Source organism: Ambystoma mexicanum, chromosome 9 (genome assembly GCF_040938575.1).
Source record: "Ambystoma mexicanum isolate Mex_15411 chromosome 9, UKY_AmexF1_1, whole genome shotgun sequence".
NCBI lineage: Eukaryota > Metazoa > Chordata > Amphibia > Caudata > Ambystomatidae > Ambystoma > Ambystoma mexicanum.
In genome coordinates, this window is record NC_090931.1 from 1,336,827,790 (window position 1) to 1,336,845,115 (window position 17,326).

A 17,326-nucleotide genomic window follows, 5' to 3' on the forward strand; every position below is an offset into this window, starting at 1 on the left:
GTTCTGTGGGGGAAATATCCTCCATTAGTTCCAATCCCAACAACATGACACCACCACCACATCTAGGTATCTCAGGCTATATGGCCTCAGCCTAAATAAAAAATAAAAAAAAGGCATACACTTGTATTTTCAAAAAGACAAGAGCAATACTAAGTTACAGCTATACATAAACAGTCTGCACACAATGTGAAAATGTTTAAACATGTGTGGCCCACTACCGGAAGTAATTCAGAACAAGTCAGCGAGGAAGTGAGCTATTGCATTTTTGACTGAAAGATGGTGAATTAAGAAACACTATGTGCAGGTACCGGTCCTACCAGGTCAACTTGGAAGGCTGCATACAGTGAAAAGGCCTTAAGTGCAAGAGGTAGCACGGGGTGGGCACAAACAACACTATTTCCATTGTGCCTTCCGTGAATTCCGATGAAAGGTTAAGTGAAGTACAACCAGGTCTATCCTTTAGGGCAACCAGTCTTGCCCAAGAGAAAAAAAACAGCTAGGCATCCCCTTTCAGCAGAACATTGAAAATATGCAATCCTATGGTTTCGAGAAACTACAATTTGGTGGCTGAGCATTGTACAGTGACTGGGCATTGCAAGGAAATCCATGTACCACCACCGCCCTTCCACTAGTGGAGATGCACACTCAGTGCTCCAGATAAGATGCTCAAGTGAGAGTATTATAATCCCCTTTTTTTAAAGTTGTGAAATAAATTGATATTTATGGGAGCAAAAAAAGAAAAGTCCCATTCGAATTGGGAATGTTTTAAAAGCAAATACAAATGTTTTAACTGTAAAATATAAACATGTTTGTAATAAAAATGTCTTTGCATCTAGTTTATTCATGCACATTACGAGATACAGTTTTACCTTTTCAGGCTGAGCAATAATAGAAGTTTCTGTCTGTGGCACTGTTTACTACTGGCCCAAACCTATCTATGGTGCTGCGTGATTGAAAGCCGGGAGAAAGGCTCCTATGAGTCAGGTTCCTAGTTAGGGAGTAAAAATGTTCGATGCACCCCTTATCTGTATGGCTGCTCACACTAATCTACAAGTCGCCTGACCAACAACCCAAATCTGACCTTTCCCATTTACAGCAACCAAGCAGAATGCTCCACATGTAGTTGAAGGTATGTCTATCCTGAAATGTTTCCATCAGATTCAGTTTATAGCCCTGTACCTACTAGCTCCACGCCTGGGTTTGAATTCACTCCTGTAACAACCATTGAAACTACCAAAATCAAATGTCTGAAACCCTCCAGATGTCAAGGAGACATTTGCCCTGCCTCTCAAAAGACTGTGCCAAAGAGCTTGTCCCATTAATCACGGCGCGGATTAATAACTGCTCCTCATCCTCTGGCAATGTACCAGAAAAACTTAAAGAAGCATGGGTGCTCCCACACCTCAAAAAGCCTACACTGGACGCCAATGTCCCCACCAACTACAGCCTATCACAACAGTACCCTTGCTCCTCAAAATATGTGATAGAGTGGCCCATCTGCAAATGCAAGTATACTTGAAAACTCACTGTCTCCTCAGCCTTTGCCAGACGGGTTTCTGCTCTAGTCACAGAACGGAAACCGCCCTTCTGGGCCTTAAAAGCCGAAAGGATGAGATTAAAGACCAGGGTAACCTGGCCATCCTCCTCCTACTCGACCTCTCAGCGGCCTTTGCTTGGTAAATCACAATATACTATGCCAACACCTCGCCTTAGCTGCCCACTTCTCGGCCAAAGCCATAAAATTGATAGAATATTTCTTGTCTAAACGCACAATGAGAGTGTTCTCAACCACCGTGGCGCCTCCCCCCCTGCACCCTCCAGCCAGCCCATTACCTTTTGAGCACCTCAAGGCTCTTGTGCCTCACCAACAGACTACAATATCTTCATCAAGCCACTCTTCGACCTCCTAGACCAATTGGGTGGCACATACACCAACTATGCAGAGGACACCCAAATACTCCTACCCATCACTAACAATTATGCCACCGACTCAAACATAGTGAGCAAAATATACCAAACCATTCAGGCCTGGATGGCGCAACATGAGCTTTTACTTAAATGACGAGAAAACTGAACTACTACTCATTGGCACACAATCTCGGCTAAACAACCTATCTGACTCTAATAAATCCTTTACCATCGATGGAAACATCATCACTGTAACCAAAGAGATAAAAACCTTAGGAGTAAACTTAGACTCTTTGTTCTCCCCAACGAGGCAGGTAAACACAACTGTATCAGCCACAGCGTACACCACTAAACTGATCAATGCCTGCAGGCCATTTCTGTCTGCTGACAACTGTATCATGCTTCCCTGAGCCCTCATACTGTCTAGGATTGACTAATGTAACTCCCTCTTTGCAGGATCCAATTTACAAATCATCCAGAACAATGCTGTAAGCGCTGCACTCAACATTCCTAAAAAAGGTCACAAATAATCTAGACGAAATATCGACTGGGAACGCACATCATTCAAAAGATCATCTCTGACCCACAAATGCCTAACAAACAGCACCCGATCTACCTAGCCAAACAAATCTCCAAGGTCCAATACAAATGACGTACCCGCTCCTACGGAGGTAGCAGATTCCCTGTGATTGCAGCCAAAGAATGGAATGCCCTACCCTTAGTGCCAAGATCAGATCCTTCCCTCTGGTCCTTTCACAAAGGCATCAAAAACTCAATCCCATCCCACCCCCAAGATATTTAGAATAATGGCAATCGTACACTCTCCTTCGCATCCAGCTATTGTCTTAACTTTGTACCAGCAAATTACCTGCACCTGTAACCAACCGCAAATACTATGTAACCTACTGCATCTGATGTAAACTACCTTCACATGTAACTGTTTAACCACCACCCATATGCAACCTAGCCCTCAGTTGCCTCCGGGTTAGGTGCACTCTATAAATGTCAAAATAAATAGCTAGCGCAGGGAATGGGCCGTAACAAGACTGAGCGGCAACTGGCAAAAAATGTCTTGCCGTAGACCCAGGGGCTCCCAGACAAGACTCTTGCAAAATCCTGTGTCTCATAGAGCAGACCCCTTTCGGAAGACTCCGTACAAAGCATTGCGTAGTCTTCTGAAAGCAGTCTGCTCGTTGTAGTTAAGGTTGTTCCCGCTGCACAACCCATTCTTCACCGAGCATTCAGAACATTTCGTACTGGGGGCTGCATACATAAACTGCTGAAGCCTCACATACAGTTTTGCAGCTGTTCAAACTGTTAAATATGTCCTACAATTTAAAGACATTTTTATTAGTTCCCAATCAAAACAGAAGAGTCCATTATTTGCTTTAAAGGTGTTCTTACTGAATCAGTATAAGACATTTTTTTAAATTGAGGAGATTATGTTTTTCCCATAATTCGCTTTGCTTTTACGCAAATCATCAGGATGGGGTTCTATATAGAGATACTATGTTGCGCAACCTGGCTGGGGGCCATGCCCATTGGCCCCCGCCCCTCCTTCCAAAAGCACTGGCACTCCTAAGAAGCGACGGTGCCCCCAATAAATCTTTTCCATTTCCAGCACTGCTTATAGCTGTCTCAACACACTCCTTAAATAACAGCAAATCCAAGTGCATTAACCCTAAAATGCACAAGAACCCCCCCCCCCAAAAAACGTGGCTGAGTACGAGTATCATTTCGTTCTGTATGGCTCAATGCCGTTCGAAGTCATTTCCCTTTCTAAATGCTGCATCAACCTACTGTGATGTTATGGCGGGAGAATAGCCATTGCTGTGCTGCTGTTGAAGGGGATATGGCATTTTCACTGTCTTGTATTTTTTCCATTTTTGGGTTGAGAGGGAACATTTGTTTTGTGTATATAGTGTGTGCAAGCCTCCCATCTCTATCCATGCAATAATGGTGCATGGAAACAGCACATGAGGGTGGACCAGGGACAGGGGCCAATACACAACATTACAGAAAGTAACTTTCATCTACCGTGTGTATTTCACCTCTGTGTTCCGAGAAGTGCCATCACTAACAACCTCTGCTTCACTCATTGTAGATCAGCTGTCACTAGGAACCCCCTTAGTGAGAAACAGCCAGAAGTTTATGCCAGTCACTAATGAACAGTGCTTCAAGAACATTACTTTACCTCGTCATACATGAACTGCAGCGTAAGGGCCGACTTGCCCACACCACCACTGCCGACCATGATCACTTTGTGCAACACCAAAGAGCTCTGGTTCTTACTCTTATTGGCCGCCATTGTTCCAGTCGTCTAGGGCTGCGGAGTGCCGACAGGTACCTCTTCAGAGCGGCTAGGAGAGGAAAACAAAATAAACAAAATTCAGGATTTGTTTTTTCATCCTAAACAAACTCATGTGTGCCCTCACACCCAAAGGATAAAGGCCGGGCCCGTATAAAGGCGCGCCACAAAGAAGAGCTCACATGAAGCGTGGTTGTAAGCCGCTGAACAGAATTGCGGATAGCCGCTATCGCAATCGGAAAAGTCACATAAAACATGCCTGCTGGGTCCGAATGGATTTCCCCGCAGAATGTGGATTTATGTATGTGAAAATCTTCTATTCACGTTTGAATGACAGCTTTTGTGCGCCATCAGCACGCCAGCAAAAGGAAGCAATGAGGCAGGAACCAAACCATTCCCGCGCCTCTTGCTTCGCGTCACCACAGGAGAGAAATAAGCAAGATTCACATAAAATTAAGACTTCCACCAAAGGAATACAAATTGGCAGATGGGCCCCCCTCCCCACCTCATTTAGCCATGAAAACCCCACATGGTAAAAGTGTCTATGACAGAGAGTGAAACCGGGCCGCTCCCGCGTGAATAGTGCAACGTGCATGACAAGCTGGCTGACACGGGGATCAAAGTGGGCCACTCCACATGACTTAAGCTGTCGCAGTTGGAAAGTTCTGTCCGCGCGCAGGGACGCCCAGCGCTGGAAACGAGATGGATTTCAAATGGTAATTTAAAGCCTGCAATCCGCGCGCCTCCTCTGGTCAGGATGCTGTTCGCGCTCTTTACATCCCCCGAGCTGCACATTTTCAATCGGCTGAAACCAGATGGAACTGAAATAGCTCAATTTAGAGGACAATACAAAATGGCCACAATGGCAAGCGTGGGCCCTGACCAGCAATATATATCTCTTTAGAACCGGCACACCGGGAAGCCACGAAAATAGAAGAATTGTTCGAGCAATTATATCACGTTCCTAACCCCTCCACCCGCCTCCCACGCCCCAGCCACTGCCACTGCCTGCTCCTACCCGCGCTGCCAACGTGCTAAGCCAGCCCACTTTCCGTAGTTTGCCGAAGGTCAGAGTGTTCTGAAAAAAGCAGGTTAAAATAACATTATTTGTAATGATCGACAACCTAATGAAAATAAGCACATTTACCCGAGAAGACAAGCAGTTAAAACGGCACCATCTGAAATTACAACTATATTTCTTGGCTTCTTGAGGTTGGTGGTGTGATGCACTCAACCATACATTGCAAATAGGGCACCCAAGAGTTCGATTTGAGGTCCAAAGGAAAATAAAGCTTGCACAGTTTAATTGACAGATTGAGAACAAGAGGGGGGTAAATTCGGGGAGGGGAGGGGAGGGGTCGCCGGTGGGGTTGAGAAATATATTTGCACAAAATCAGACAGTGAATTTCTCTTTCGAAAAATGATTTCGAAATGCATTGTGTAATCAATTACGAAAATGCCTTTAAAAATACACATAGAGGGCACAATGATAGTGTTGCGGTTTGGGGAGAGGGTACCACCGCATTATAAAAAGGGACGTTAGTCCGGTGGGAAGGTAATTTGACATGGGGGGGAAAAAAACACGATATTCAGAGATTCGTATGATCTAGATCTCTAGAAAATGAGGGGCATTTCCCTCCCAAACTGGGCGAGTAGGTGTACAGGCATATTTCAGTACTACTCTATAAATATCACCCAACATAACTACACACCGCACGCTTCTTGTCCAGATTTCCACATACATGTTGGATTCTAATGCCTAACTTTAGAAACATGACTGAGCCCCAATCATTAAGAAAACGTAACAATTTAGGGGAAACATTCAATTTCAGAGAAAAAAAGGCTAGTGATCCTTCACAGATACCAGATGCTTAATTAAGAGGTTGTGAACGTTTTTAAAAAAAAATATTGAAAAATTAATAAACCCCCCCCCCCCATCGACTTCACCAGCCATGGGCGTATCAAATAAATCCAAAACGGCCCATCGTGAATAAGGTTTCTTCTTGGAATAGTAGATTTGTCAAGATGCTATTGGAAAGTGCTATAATTTATAGGTTCATATTTATTTATTTTATTTATTACATTTGTTTTACGCCCAGACCCTGAGGTATCACAGCTTAGTTGGATATCTTAGTTAGGATTACAAGCATGCATTATTGTTACATAAATGAAACAATTACACAAACATTACCTAATATGGTATCATTAGTTACCATTGTAAGGGTCATATGAAATTATTTACAAGTAAGGGTGAGGGTCTTGGATGCATTGGAGTCGATCTAGTGGGGATGGTGGAGGACTAAGTTTGGCTGAATCTAAATTGAATAAAATTGGTTAAATAACCAGGTTTTTAGAGACTTTTTGAAGCACTGGAAGGAATCTTCGGTTTTGATATTTATGGGCAGTGTGTTCCAATGTTTAGGGGCCAAGACGATGAAACTACTACCCCCTGCTCTAGAGCTTTTGTAGCACAGGATCTCAAGGAGTGAGTTTTTATTTGATATAAGAGTTCCGTTCGATTCTTTGACTATATATATATATATATATATATATATATATATATATATGCTTTCTTAGCAAGACATGTATGCGTAATACACAGTGCTTTGTAAATGATTCTCGCTTTGATGGGTGGCCAATGGGTCTCTCTCCTGATGTTAGACATGCGGTCTGACTTTTTAATTGCTAAAGCTGCTTGTAGTGCTTTGTTCTACATTAATTGTAGTTTGACCAGATTGGTGTTAGAGGTACCTAGTAGGAGTACATTGCAGTAATCCAACTTCAGATAATATTAAGGCTAGGGTAATACAGTTTTTGGGTGTAAGGTATTGGTGACTTAGGACAGTAAGTTAGGAGGTTTAGGAGGTAGCCGAGGAGAGGGCATTAACCTGTTTTGTCATAGTTAAGTTAGCGTCTAGATAGACACCTAGAGTCTTTAACGGTTTGAATACTGGTATAGAAGTACCATCAATATTAATTGCTGAGTAGTCAGAATGGAGGACATTAATTTTAGTTGGGGAGCCCACAGTGAGAATCTGTTTTTTCATCATTGAGGCAGAGGCTATTGAGAGCCATCCAATTTTGTATTATTGCGTACATTTTATTTCATGAAGTACGATCCGCTAGGAAGGATTTCACCCAGAGGGTTGCCTCCCTTGAGAATCTGAAGTCGTTTGTTAGAGTAGCACAGAGTTGGTTGTGATCCACTAAATCGAATGCGGCAGATAGATCTAGAAGCATAAGTATACAGAGTTTGCCTGCGTCCCTTGTGTTATCCATCTGGATTTTCAGGTCAAGGAGTGCCGTTTTGTTACTGTGGTTGGGCCGAAATCTGGATTATCTAGCATCCAGGAGCTGATTGTGTTCCAAATGGGATTGGATTTGGGTGTAGGCTATTTTATACATTATTTTCAACAAGAACGGGACCATAGTTATTGTCAGTAGTTTGTAGGGATCGTTGGGTCCAGTGTTGGCTTTTTTAGAAGAGGGATCACCCATGCTTCTTTTATACTGGCTGGGACCATGTTGGAATTAGTTTCACTAAATGGGCTGGGAAATTGTCTCCTTTGCAATTTGATGCTTTAAGCTTGGATATGGTATCCAATACTGCATCTTGGGTCACAGGGGTAGAATGGAATAACTCACTACCGTTAACATTCAATGTCAAGAGGTAGTGGTGGGCATATTTTTGTCAGCTAAGAGTTTTCTTTTTGTGATTTTCTTTTGTAGTAGTGAGATTAAGGCTAGCGTGTTCTGGATTGTAGTGCACCACACTTTGCTCCAGTTAGTAGGTGTGATGGCTGGGATTGGATTTTCCAACTCTGAGGATGGTAAAGAGCTCGTTAGAGTTAAAGGCGGCGTTACTGATACACATGTTGAATGCATTTGCTTTAGGAGTTATGATTGCTGCTTTATAGATTTAGTTAGCTTCGCTGAAGGCAAGGGCGGAGTCTATTGTATTGTTTTTTTTATGAATGTGCTCGAGGGATCTTTTTAAACGTCTGAGTACTACTAGTTCATCGTTGAACCGAAAGATAGTGCGTTTGGCAGCGCGTCGAGATTTAGTTGTAATGGGTGCTACTGAGTCAATAGTAGGCGAGACATTTCTGGTAAGAGTCTGCAAGGTAATTAGGATTATTACTCGTTAAGGTGGTTGTTGCCAAGGCTTCTCTTAGGATAGGGGAGAGGTTGTCGGCTGTTAGTTTCTTGAGATTTCTCGTTTCATAGGTGTCAGTTCTTTTAGTCATTGGAGGGCCTATGTCATTGATGATTAACATAAAATTGACTATATGGTGATCCGTCCAATCAAGAGGTATGATGGCGTCGATGGATAATTGAGAATTGAGGGTGAGAATCCAGTCGCATATTCTGCCTTTATTGTGAGTGCGGGCATTTACTAGTTGTGTGAAGTTCATGTCTTTAAGAGCAGCATGGAAGGTATTTGCTTTGTGGTCCTGCTTGTCATTATAGCCCAAGTTAATGTCACAGAGGATGATACATCTAGTGTTAGGTTTAATGTGGGGGCGAGTAGGAGAGGGATACCTAAATCAGGATGAGTAGTATTCTGTGATCAACCCGAATATTTGTTGAATTATGGCCACGCCGCCTTATTGGTACTAGGGATGTTAAACCCAGGTGGTATGGCGAGAGGTAACAGAAGGGCCTGAGGCTTGGTGCAGCCAGGTTTCTGTGATAACTAGGAGGTCTAGTTGTTGATCAATGATGAGATCATGGATCTCAATGGCATGGGCTCCAAGTGTTGCGCGTTAATGAGGGCGCCTTTAAGATCAAGTGGGGGTTCCGATTTTGTTGTAAGGGCTGTGATCGGTGTCTGTGGTACATTGGTGCTATGGGTTTGTTTGACCGTAGCTTTGAGGGATGGCCTGTGCTACTGGGCCATAGGCGTAAAGTTACGTTTATGATGCTTTGGAGTGATTGGTGGTGCATTGGTACATAGATGGAGATGTTTGGTGCGTGACCTTCGTCTGCTCTGTCTGATGTTACCCTGAATGGGGATTCTGACAATGGAGTCCAATTTAGTCTGAATATATTTGGGAGCATTCACATGAATAACAATGATTGGCTCTGGTTTAGTACAAGAGGTAGGATTATGGTTGTTTTTCTGTTCCTGGAAGGGTGGGAATGGTGAGGTGGTGGGTAGGAATGGGGTGGGGCAAGGGATGGGATAATGCTGGTGACAACCAATTCTGAGCAGCCCTTTTTCCTGCATGATGAAGGCACCTCCTGTGCAGGATACTGCATTGTGTATTAAACAAAATGGGTACATAGTGGCTAGTGGAAGGCATAACATGATTTGCTGTTGAAAGAAAGCAGGATGTAATCCATGCTCTAAATGGGAACACGATGCAGTGAATACACACGATTATACACAGTACATGTGGGAATGAACAAAGCTCTAAAGAGTGCACACAATATCCGATGGTAATAGAATCATACTAGTACTAATCATTTGATGTATACAGGTAAAATACAGGTTGGGACTGCGGAATTCACATTGCTAGCCAGATCAGATTGACATTATACATACCAGTTGCAGATTAGCCTAAAGCAGAGTTTGACATGACGTATTTTCGGATGGCAGTATGAATAGTAGGATACGGCTAGGGTCTGGGTCAATATCCAGGGAGGATAGCTCAGCGGCAACGTGCGCGACTTGGAAGCAAGACGACACGGAGCAACACAGGTTCGATCCCCGGGTCCGCGCTTAGAAACCTCTGGATGTTTAAGCGCGTTATAAATACGCAACTAAGACACACAACAAAAAACAATTACTCGACTAAACAAAAACAATTCCTGTAACAGCGCCTCAATGCCTGCGGACTGTGTGAGCGCTTTAAAAATGTAAAATAAATAAATAAATATTCTGGGTAAACCTCTAATTAAGATGCTGGATGCCGAGCGAGCAAGCTGTGCAGAAAAGGTTTTCACAACAGCATATCATTATCTGGGAGGGAAAAGCTGGTGGTGGCTCTTCAAACCCTCGGAATAGAATCACTACTCTAAACAACCATTGGCAACACCAACAGTTTGGGCTTTTCAGTAGGCATAGGAAAGGCACTGCCATAGTGGTATTAACTGGCCATTGCCTAACACTTATACACAAGCCAAAACTGTTGGCTTTGTCAATACTGGTTTTTAAAAGGACTTCAGTCAAGGACATGCATGGTGCATATAAATCGAGTGGCTGAAGGCAGACCTGGTTAAGATATTGTATTACACCAGTAGCAGGTTTACAGCTCCAATGAAGTCATTAACTCTCAAAGAGTGCTTTGAAAAAACACTGGAAGGCATTGCGAGTGCTAAGTTTGATGGTAAGGTTTAATTAAAGAGAGCTCAAAGAGTTACATGAGGAGGTGTTTTGGGAGAGGATGGGACAGACCTAGGTGGGAATGGCTGTAGGGATTAGCATGGCCAGTCAATGGGTGGTTAAACAATCGAACACCTACAAGCAGTGTGTTCTTCCTCATATTCCATTTCTCTTTGTACACTAATGCAATATTTTTGGCTTATATGTCGCACTTGCACCACCTAAAAGCCCAAAGTAAAAAGCACAGCAGCATGCACAGGGCTGGCAATCGGTAAGAAGAAACAGAATCCATGGTTTGTGCCGATTGTCTTGGTGCAATGGCAAGGAACTATCAGGCAGTTACAAAAATGCCAACCTTTCAACAAGCAATATGAGCCCCCCCCCCCAAAAAAGAAACTGACAATCCTTAAGTTTTCCTCATTTCACCTAGAGGTAGTTACGGCCGAGCAATAAAGGCCAACTCCAAGGAGGGGAGGGGAGCGGAGGCAAGTGGGCAAGAATAAAAGTACTTTCCTTAACGGGCAGCTCACACAGAGCTATAAAGATCCATTCATATAAAAAGCAAAAGGATGTAATCAGATTTTTTTTAAAACACACTTTCACTGCAAGATGACAGTGATAAATGCCCATAGACTGATGCTGGCGGACAGACCAAGAGTTAGGGGAGTTTGCAAGAGATGACACATTTGCATTGATATAGGGTGACCAGACGTCCCAGTTTTGCCAGGACTGTCCCGGAATTAGGTGGTCAGATCTTATGTGTGCAAATGTAGCCCTCATTTTCTGAAGCAGGCAGATTCCATGACAATGCATGCAACATCTGTACCAATCTCAATCTCTTGTAGGACAATGTCTAGTCACTGGACTACCAGATTTACATAGAAATTCATGGTGTAAGGCCTAGGGTACAACAGGCAGAACCCGCACTAGAATCATACAAAAGCTGCCATCAACTTTGGGTCTCACACACATGATGCATATTTACCCTCATGCTGCCCATCCACCCGCCTTCAGTACTGCTGCAAATGGACTACTCCTACTTTGTGACAAAAACACCGGAATTAAGAAAATTCAGCCAATGACCTCAAAGGAGACTCCTACAAGGATAGAACAACTTGTGGCTTCATCAGGAATCGTCATGTTACTAAGCACTTATATAGAGCTCTATATATCATTGGTATGAACTCAAAGCGCTGGTAGGTTGAACGCCCCGGGAACCGTAGTTCTAGTCAGTAGAGAGAGATAGTGCTGTAGGGTGTGTGGGTGCACCAGATGTGTGCAGCTGATGTAATTGCCGGATGGTAGCTGCGTCCTAGCGTTAGGTGTAGTGCTGAAGATATCATTTGGATGTGTGCAATCTGGTGGGTGGACAGCCAGACTGGGCTCTGGCAATATTAGGCCTGAAGGACGCATATGTGAGCACCTAGGCCGGAATGTGCTTGGCTAGCTGCGTTTTATTAGGGTGATGAGGTGTTCATGGGGTCATATTCGTATGTGAACAGCTAGGCCGAATTAATCAGGGGTATAGCTGTGTTGAATGATGGTGTATAGTAGAGAGAAAGCGTTGTGATGTGATATGATGGTTATCTTTAAATAAAGATTGAACTGGAAATAACTACTTGCCTGCCCGCTAGGACCTTGGTGAAGGTGAATTGCTTGATAGCCCGACTATGTCGAACCACTGGGGGAGCCCAATTTGCAAGGGAATACATTACAAAAGGGACAACAAACATGTTTACAGTTTAATGTAATGCTCATATTCGGTATGCTTCAGTTAACAAGGGATGAAGCAAATTGTTTTAAGCCGTATTGTGGAATAATAAATTGGGAGTATAGCTCAGGGGCAACACGTTTGTTTTGGAAGCAAAATAACGCAAAGCAACATAGTAAGCGCATTATAAAAGATTAATTTAATGAATTAGTATGGAAATGCACCAAACATCCAGCTACGCGACTAAGAAGACTTGGCCTGGTTTGACCCCATTTTTCCTGAATGACGGGCACCAAACGGTACGGTCCAATTTTGGCAGGTATGTTCCTTCTACTAAGTAGTCCTGTATTGAGGTTCTGAGGGTGGTCTACAAAACCATATCACTTGAGAAGACATGCCTACGTACACATGTTCCTTTTTTGCCAGTGTTCCCCGGGTTGAGCACAGGGAAGGAGATGGTAAGGGGGGCCACATTTTGACAAAGAAAAGCAACCAAATCCGACTATATCTGATGTTGAAGTCTATGTGCTGATGTCACAAAAGAAAAATGTCCCCCCCTTAACAGATGCATAATTTACACAATTAAAATGATTCCGATTCAAAGCAAGTTTACAATCAATTGCACAATGGAGTACGTTACAATCCAGCTTGCACGCCAAGGACAGTTCTCACTGGCAGGCGGTATAAAAGATGGGGACAACCACAAAGCAGCAAGTTAGAAAGCGGCATATGTAGTTCATAAAGATTTGCACCGGAATAAGCTTACCAACAAAAATTACTTCAGTTTGAACCGCAATGGCTGCAAGGTTTGGAATTAATTCTAACCTCTGGCCTTGCTTTGGGCAACCCTCCAGACCATTGTTCTTCGCCTGCCAAGCCATTACAAAAGGGGAAAGACCATATGCAAATCAGGCTTGGTCCCACCCTCCAGCCCTCACCCTTTTGTTTTGCTACAGTCACCCCGAGTGGGACGGGTATGCTTAGACGTGGGTCCCGTGCCTGCTGAGCCTAGAGAGCCAAGCTACTCCTCACAGATGAGGCCCAACAAGGCCAAAACATGTCTGGGGATGCTTGTGGTCTCCTGCAGAAGGGATGCGACAAGCAGTTTGGGCTGGACTATCCCTTTTGGGATGGGACCAGGCCTGATTTCAATATGGTTTTTCCCCTTTTGTAATGACTTTGCAGGTGAAGAACGATGGTCTGGAGGGTTGCCAGAGCAATGCCAGAGGTTATGATTTATTCTAAACCATCCTGCCATCACCCTTTCATTTTGTTTCAGTTTGAACCAGTCATGACTTTAATATGGCAAATTTAAGGAACCAGTGTGGATATTTCCCCCACCCCTCCACGCCCCCAATCAATTTTGGAAAAAAGGTGAATTTATTATTCCGAATAATTAAACGCACTTTTGCAAACTCTGGAAATCAAGATTTGCTTTTCTTTTTACATTTGCCAATGTACAAGACCATCTCTCAAGACATACGGGCGGGTGGGTGGGTGGGTGTGTGGGTGGGTGGGTATTCAGCGGGTGGCCAAGATGCTCGCTTTCTGAGAATCACATTCACGAGCATGAGCAATTTTAGTCATGCATAGTTGAATGAAACAACATTGAAATTATATGTAAACTTGCCAAAAATGAGTACCTTACAATACCTATACATCATTCCAGATAAGCGCAATACAGTCAGTGAAAACCAGATGAAGTATCTGCCCCATGTTCCAAGGCACATTACAGTGTTAATATGATCAAACCAGAGGCACACAAAGGTGATTTACTATTAAGAGGACCACAGCTTTTCATTCATGCCAATTACTTGGCACAAAGAAAGTGGATTATAACAAAATTGACTTTTTTAAAAATGGAAAAGTATTTTATTATTGCCCAACAATACACTAGTGGTTGAGAATCACTTTTTTTAATCTCCAGGGAAAAAAATACCCATTTCTCTTAACTTCCAAAAATCGGGAACAAAATACTGGCATTTCAAATTACTTTGTATTCCAGACATAGGTTACAGCACAACGCCCTGCACCTTTGGCACATTTTCCACCATAAATTCCTTGGGTGTCATCTTTAGCATGTGAAACTTGTGTTTTTCAGTTTGAGAATAAGCGAAACATAAATCACGCCAAGAGCGCAACATTGTAGCCTGGAAGGGGAGTCCTGGGGGGGAACGCAAAGCGTTTCCTCCCGGGTTTATTTTGACGCTGCACAGGCCAGCGAGGTGGCCTGCATGTAGAGTGCCACTCCCAGGGGGTATTTAAGGTTCAGGGAAGGTTTGGGAAGCAGGCGATGGTTGGGGACTTGAGATTGACCCGCCCGCCCACCCCCTTTTTTGGGTTGTTCCAGGAACCTGGTTTTAATTTTCTGGGGGGTGCTCTTAATTTGGTTTCTTCTGGGTTATTCTTTCTTCAAATATTACTGGGGTCTTTGAGTTTCTGTTCATGGTTTGTATGGTTTCGGCAGTTTTGTGTGACAGGTTTGGGGCTCTAGTTTGAAGTTGTGATGTATATTATCTGTTGCTGATGTGGCAGATCAGACTGGCTGCAGGTCATAGGAAAGAGGAGATTGGTGTAGAGGGGAGTTTTGTTAGGGGTCTGGGAAGTAGTTTGGTTGCCGGGGGCATGGACCCTTTAGATGCGGGGAGAGGGAAGCACAATGGGGGAATGGCACGGGAGAGGATGGGGGTGGTGCTGTTTGCAGAAACGGGCTACCCTGGGGGAACAGGTATTGAACCTGAAGGGGCATGGCCCCGGGGAAAAAACGGGACGCCTTGAGAATTGGTAAGTAGACGGTAGGGACCAAGGTATGGTTAGGGAGGAAGTAGATTTATTTATTTAATTATTTAATTGTTGGGGAAAGGAAAGTGTTAATTATTAAAGAGTTTGTTAGCCTGTAAGGCCAGGGAGCCAGGTAAGCGGTTATTTGTAAGCTTTGACCTGTCACATTAAAGCGACCTTTTAAACGAGTCTGGGTTTTTGTGCAGCAAGTCAAAATGATCGACTTCGGCCCTACCGCGCTAAACTGAACATCTTGCGCAAAATAAACAGCCATCTTTGGCTAACAGCCAATACTGGCAACCATTTAGTTTCTTAATAGTGAAGGAGGCAATTTCATTACTTCCAACCCAAAATTGCCATAAAAGATTCTTATCAGTAGCTTCTGACAACTGTTCGTAAACTAGTGGGAGTTTGGGAACAATATGAAAGCCATTTTAAAAACATATCTAAAACGTCTTAAGATTTCAGAAGAACTAATAAGAAAATCCATTTGACATGCATCGGCCAGTCACCGTCAAAGTTATGTCCAAATGAGATTTACGTGGCGGTTTAAACAATTTCGCTCAGTTTGTTAAATGGGGAGGGCGGAGGGGCGTGGGGAATAAATAAATACAAACTTAAACAGCAAGCAGGAAAGAGTTTAATTTTCTTGAGTGTTTTTGAAAACACACTTCAACAGAAAAATACGCAAACCGAAGGCAATGCAAGCTTTCTGTGCAATAAACTACAAGATCCAGACACGGAGGAGCACGTGACTAGAAGAAGCGTGCACGGCCGATTGGTCCAATTAAACTGTTCTTAAACCGTGAAAACAACGTCTTGCTACTTCTCGCCACGTAGATAACAGATCTTAAAGTGACAATTCATGCCCCTTGAACTCACGCAATGTTCTCCTGTGCTCAGACTTGTGTTGAAACTATTTCAGAAGCCAAATGCAGTCAGCAGAAAAGCAATTTAAAATTGCCTTCTAGACCGTATTTCTCGTCACAGTCCTTAGTGACAATAAAGCGAGTTCTCACCTGGGAGGTAGGTGCCGCCTAATTACGTGTTGCTTTTCCAAATTTAACTTCTCCCCCCAAGCTGGATGTAAAAGCACCTCTGGCTCGTCAATACTTCCGGTTTCATTACCAAGTGGTTTAAAACCCCCAAAACGGCCTCGACAAGAAAAATGGGAGTAATGAAGATCTTCGCCAAGTAATCGGGCCGTTCCCTGCTACCCGTGCCTGAAGCCAATTACCAAGACGTTATCACCCTAAAATAGTTGCAAACAGCAGGTATGGTGAGGCGTAGCACATTACGAACGAGGAATGGCAACTGATGTCAAATGTCCCAATCAAAAGACTGAAGAAATTCCTTAATCTAAGACATTGCCATCTTGTATGCAGGTTGTTTAGCCGAAGGTTATACAGAAAGACATCGACATTGCTGCATGGACCAGTGTGCCTGTATTACCCCCCTGCATCAGTCTCCCTCAATGTTTTAGCACATGCACAGACTCAGGGAGCATGCTATACTCGATAACGACCCCTATGGTTATTCATGCAGGTAGGGTTCCATATCAGGCATCCCAAAAAAGCCTTCTATGGGGCGCAGGAAATTCAATCTGTAGTTTATGTATAGGATGAAGGTGAGGGGGGTGTATTAATGTAATGTGATTTCTGCACTTTGGAACAGGTACAAAAATAAATTGGGGGATAGTAGAATCCCCATTTTGATGCATTGGTGGAGCTGCACTTGGGTCCAAGTTTCAAATTCGGAAGGCATATTTGGTTGAAATGGAGGTCTGTGAACTGAGGATTTCAATTGAGACTATGGAAGACAATCTAGAGATGGTTCTCTAGGGAGCAGGCGGGTCGTTTTTGGGGTCGGCGATGCGGAAGTGTCCACATTTTAAAAGGAGACTGCTCTGCTCATGTTTGGAGAAGAGTCAAAACAATGGGACACTTCTGAAAGTGAAGCAGGAGCTGGCCGAAGTGCAGTCCGTCTGAGGCTCCGTTTAACTCTACTGGTGTTTTTACTCTGCTGCTGTGTGGAACACTTACAACGGCCGCTATGCCTTTAATCAAGATTTTGTTCAATAACACCCTTTGGCAGGAAGTGCCAGCTTGAGTGCTGGTAGGAGTGCAGTTTGGCTGCAGTTTGGCTGCAGTTCGGCGAAAGGAACGCGTTAACTTGAAGCATCTGTGTTGTGTGGGTCCTTGCAACAAAAGATCTGAGCCCCGTGCCGCCGGGAACAAGAGAGTGTAACCTGTTGAAAAATGTTAACGAAACCGATTGACTAAGCAAGGCG

The 17,326-nt window shown here is 43.7% G+C and overlaps 1 protein-coding gene across 3 annotated transcripts in view; it reads right to left on the reverse strand.

Moving 5' to 3' along the window:
* RALB (RAS like proto-oncogene B) overlaps nucleotides 1–17,326 on the reverse strand; it is a 261,118-nt gene that overhangs the window by 73,496 nt on the left and 170,296 nt on the right. For all 3 annotated transcript variants that reach the window (XM_069616744.1, XM_069616743.1, XM_069616745.1), the window contains one exon: nucleotides 4,103–4,268. In XM_069616744.1, the coding sequence (XP_069472845.1) occupies nucleotides 4,103–4,216 (114 nt within the window). In that variant the 5' untranslated portion in view covers nucleotides 4,217–4,268. The remainder of the gene's footprint in view (nucleotides 1–4,102; nucleotides 4,269–17,326) is intronic.